Source organism: Coffea eugenioides, unplaced genomic scaffold, assembly GCF_003713205.1.
Source record: "Coffea eugenioides isolate CCC68of unplaced genomic scaffold, Ceug_1.0 ScVebR1_3598;HRSCAF=5059, whole genome shotgun sequence".
NCBI classification, from domain to species: domain Eukaryota; kingdom Viridiplantae; phylum Streptophyta; class Magnoliopsida; order Gentianales; family Rubiaceae; genus Coffea; species Coffea eugenioides.
In genome coordinates this window covers 670,043-674,125 of record NW_020864190.1, presented here as the reverse complement: position 1 = coordinate 674,125, position 4,083 = coordinate 670,043, and the positions used below count along the sequence as shown (strand labels likewise).

Here is a 4,083-nt window from a genome sequence, read left to right as displayed (position 1 = left end):
AACTTTTGTTGTCTGCACACTTATTGAGAACACAATCAATGGAAAATACCAAGTTGAGAGAAACTTTGGAAGTGGATTTAGATACCAAGAAGGATGATGAAACCACAGAAAATCGAGAGTATTCACTCTTTTATATCTTCTGCTTTTACTTTTTGGTGCTGTTGATTAATTCATTGCTTAATCTGTGAAGTATTTAGTTGTAAAATACATAAAAGACTTCATCAGCATAGGGCGTATTATACTATGCTGATAAGCGAGATGATAAACTACTGACCTTTTATGCTTGACATTTTAGAAATAGTTAAAATTGAATCCATGAGGGCCTTGCCCCTCATCTTAGTACCCGTCCATCTACTCAGCGAAACTTGGTTTAGACATGTTAATTAGTGTACTAAAATCCGAATCGGATAATCTGAACTCTTTCTAGATGATTATTTTTATCTTGTCTAGTATGAGAATCACTGCCAAATTTAGATAATCTCCAATTTTATAGACAGCAGGTTAAGTTCTCCAAACTAAATAAAGGCTAAATCAGTTTCTAAGAAGCAAGACCAGCCATAGAAAATACATACTGCAGGTAGAAATAGTACAAACCATTGAAAATTCAACGAAGTTGATAAACTGAAAACAATAACTAAGAAACATGATATATCACCCGAGCCAGCTGATCAAATACAAGAAGAAATCAGAAACGAAGTAAAAATTTCATCAGAACACATCACGAAATTATTTGCTCATAAATAAAAATATCTGCCTAAATACCAAATCCTAAAGGAGGATGATTCCCCTACTTGTTAAATGCTTGATCATGCTAAACTGGTCTTTGAACCTGCAAAGAGAAATCTAGATTAATAGGAAGAGATACATGTATCTTGATGATCTCACGAAAACTTCATAAATCAAAACAGTTTACTTGTAAGATTCTTCTGTTATGAATTTGTTATTGTTAAAGTTACTTTGGACATAATGATGAATAACTTCAAATGTAACAGGAAAGTCATGCCCTTTTTGGTTAATAACTTTGCTAATTATCCTCTATTCATTATTAGTTCTAACCAACTTTAAAAAATATTCAGCATTTTGTTTCTCCGTGTATACATTGACAAATTACTTTGCACATCCATAAAATATGTAAAAGAGCACAAACATGTTGAAAATGCTTTTCCTTGGTCAATTATAGTTGTTCAACATTGTATCACTTTATTGTATTCGCTATTTATCTTCAAAAAAAAAAATCCCGTCAAAAATATCAAATTGATAAATCCAGAGAGAGGGAGGGAGAGAAATAAGATACGAGCACATTGTAATTCACTTCATTAATAGGCACCACTTTTTGGAATCTCGGACTCAATTAAAATAGATTTCTAATGATCTATCCTGCAAGTGACAAAGAATCTTGGAATAAATAATTAAGCGGTTAAAATAAGTATGCTGCCAAATGACTTTTCCGGAATTGCATGCAGTCAGAAAATTTAAAATTTAGTCTGAGAGTACAGAGAAGCTCATGGATTCCCGAAAATTCTGTGCCAGACTCAGCCTTACTAGAACAGCAGTATGGCACTGAGGTCATTCATGCATTACTTTTGCTCAAAACAATCAACAATTCAACACCAATGAATGTGTGGGACTAGACTCAAACTAAAAAATTACAACAAAGAGCAAAACAAAACTCAAAGCCAGAGACTGAGGAGAAACTCTTTTCACTAAACATTGATAGATGCAATGTTCGTATAGAACAATACTATGAGAGTGAAAGAAAATGAAGAAACTCTGTAAGATGGCAGGTAGGAAGGAAGAAAACACAGTTTAATTTTGTATTCTCGTTTAAAATTGATGGTACAAAAGAAACCATCGGTGCATATTGAATTCTTTTTTGAGCCCCAGAAAATACCATTAAAGGTTATCGATTTCTTTGTAAAATCGGTTTCGAAATTCTGGAATTCATTTTTGCTTACCAGAAAGTAGCTTTCGCCGTGCTGCAAGCTTTCCAAGAGGAACCCATATTCGCTGACAGACACCGGGACTCCTGAAGAGTGAAATAATAGGAAATCCTGGCCAAAAGTTGCCCTCAGATCAAATGGTCCTCTCGGGAGCTCCGTTGCAACTCCATTGATGAACACTGATATTAATCCTGATCCAGAATGGTTGAGAGAAATTGAAGTAAAGAAAGAACTACAGAATTTGATGCAATATATCTACTACCTTAATTGTTTGTTCCGGTGCCTGAGACCCTAAACTTTTTATTTTTGTTTATTTTGTGTCACATGCAATGAACCAAATCTTGTGCACGGCCTTAATTTAAGGGTCTATCAATCTTTCATAGATTGACTCTTCAATATGGAGAAACTAGAAAACCAATGAAAATTGAACCAAATCTATTAGTTACCAGATTGATAATGCGAACGGGGATTGATGCTTGATGAAGTTTGTGCAATTTCTGGCTGACCAATTTGGCCTGAAATTGCAAAAAGGTCATTAGCACAATCATTGTTGATAATCCCACAAGCTGAAGAGGAACCACCTAGACAAGATGCTGATGATGCTGATGCAGACAGCGGAAGAAAAGACATGGAATTTGAAAAACCAGCACAGCAACTAGTTTCATAAGGAATAGCAGTTGCAGTTGCACCAGCAGTTCTGGTCTGTACTTGTACTTCACCGCTGAGACTAGCTTGGATTTGTCGTTGCCGGCGACGGGACCTGGACCGACGATTTTGGAACCAGTAGAAGACGTTTGCATCACCCACAGAACCGAATTTTTCCAGGAGTTTTCTTATTCTGACGGTTTCATCCTTTGGAGGATTCACCATCCCACTGTTGAAGATGGACTCAAGTATGAGGATTTGCTCTGGTTTGGGAGTCCACCGTGACCTAACTGGTTCATTTCTCTCACTACTCTCCGACCCATGGCTCGCTTGGTTGGTTTGATCCTGTTCTTGATCTTCCATGGTTGCAGACTCGAAAGCAATTGGGGGATTACCTAAGTGGGAAAATACTAATGGAGAGAGTAATGACTAAGATAGTATGAAAACAACAGGAGTCCACATCGAGAGCTGGGTGACAAATAAAGTATATAAAGGCCTTCAGGGAATGTCACAAGCTAGATTTACGATGTTGCCCTTCCATCACACCACTTTACAGTTTACACACGACTTCTACGATAAAAATACCATTGCCTGAGGTCTGGTTGCCGTGAGATTTCAAAACTTTTTTTACCTATAACTGATAGAAGGATATTTATCTAGCGATTAAAGTTGAGGATTCAGGAATTAAAAATTTTAAATTATAATTTTTTTAACTCTCTCTTCACCTTTGAAGTTTTATTTGTCCCTTGTTAGAAAAAAAAATTTAGTTTCCTATCAAAAAAGAATAAAACAAAGAAAAACAGAAAGATATTTAACAAAAAATCCTGTATGCTTTTAAGGTATCTATTGAAGTACATCTACTGTATAAAAACTTTCAGAAAAGCTTTTTATTAATTGCTCCACGAAATAAAGGGACCCAGTTTCGAAACTTAGCTGCCTCAGGAATTGAACCTTATGTGTACTTCAATAATTTTTTTGCCTCCTCATATCTAATCTAGTGACCTTTTATCTTTTAACTATATATTTGTCGTTGTCGTGGAATTAATTCTCAAAATATATAATAGGTTGTATATATACATAAATTTTTGGAAAATTGTAATATGGGTATTCAAACTCGTTCAAAGTCTCATAGTAATATCAGCCAAAAAGAAAAACGATGATTTTCACGCCTGCGTTTTTGGAAGCTTCTTTCTTTGACTTTTCTCTTTTTGGACTTGTAACTGCTTTAGATAATGTCTCCTCAATATTAGAGCATTAAACTATCTAAATCATGTACCAAGATTATCATACGTTTTCCACTGTCTTAGGATTTTTAGATTGAAATATAACTTCATAATGAGTCGCAAAATGTGAAACAAGAAATTCAATGGTACATACTACATTTTCTTCCACCTTGCCCTCTTCTCTCAAAAGCTTTTACTTGCATTCCTTTGTCTATAGAGCTAGATTCGTGTTTCTCAGGACCGTGGCGTCGCAATTGACTTGTCTAATTTTCATT

General features: G+C 35.2%; 1 protein-coding gene across 1 annotated transcript; it reads right to left on the bottom strand.

The window, feature by feature from the left end:
- Window positions 1-792: 792 nt before the first annotated feature.
- LOC113758086 (WUSCHEL-related homeobox 11) lies at window positions 793-2,948 on the bottom strand. Its single transcript, XM_027301115.1, has 3 exons — window positions 2,387-2,948; window positions 1,956-2,131; window positions 793-829 (listed from the first exon to the last, which is right to left on the bottom strand). The coding sequence occupies exons 1-3, from the start codon at window positions 2,946-2,948 to the stop codon at window positions 812-814; spliced, it is 756 nt and encodes a 251-aa protein (XP_027156916.1). The 3' UTR covers window positions 793-811.
- Window positions 2,949-4,083: the final 1,135 nt, after the last annotated feature.

Coding starts and splice junctions, on each gene's coding strand:
- LOC113758086 (XM_027301115.1), bottom strand. CDS start 2,948: ATGGAAGATCAAGAACAGGATCAAACCAACCAAGCGAGCCATGGGTCG. Junction 2,132..2,386: donor CCGTTCGCATTATCAATCTG/GTAACTAATAGA, acceptor ATTCTGGATCAG/GATTAATATCAGTGTTCATC.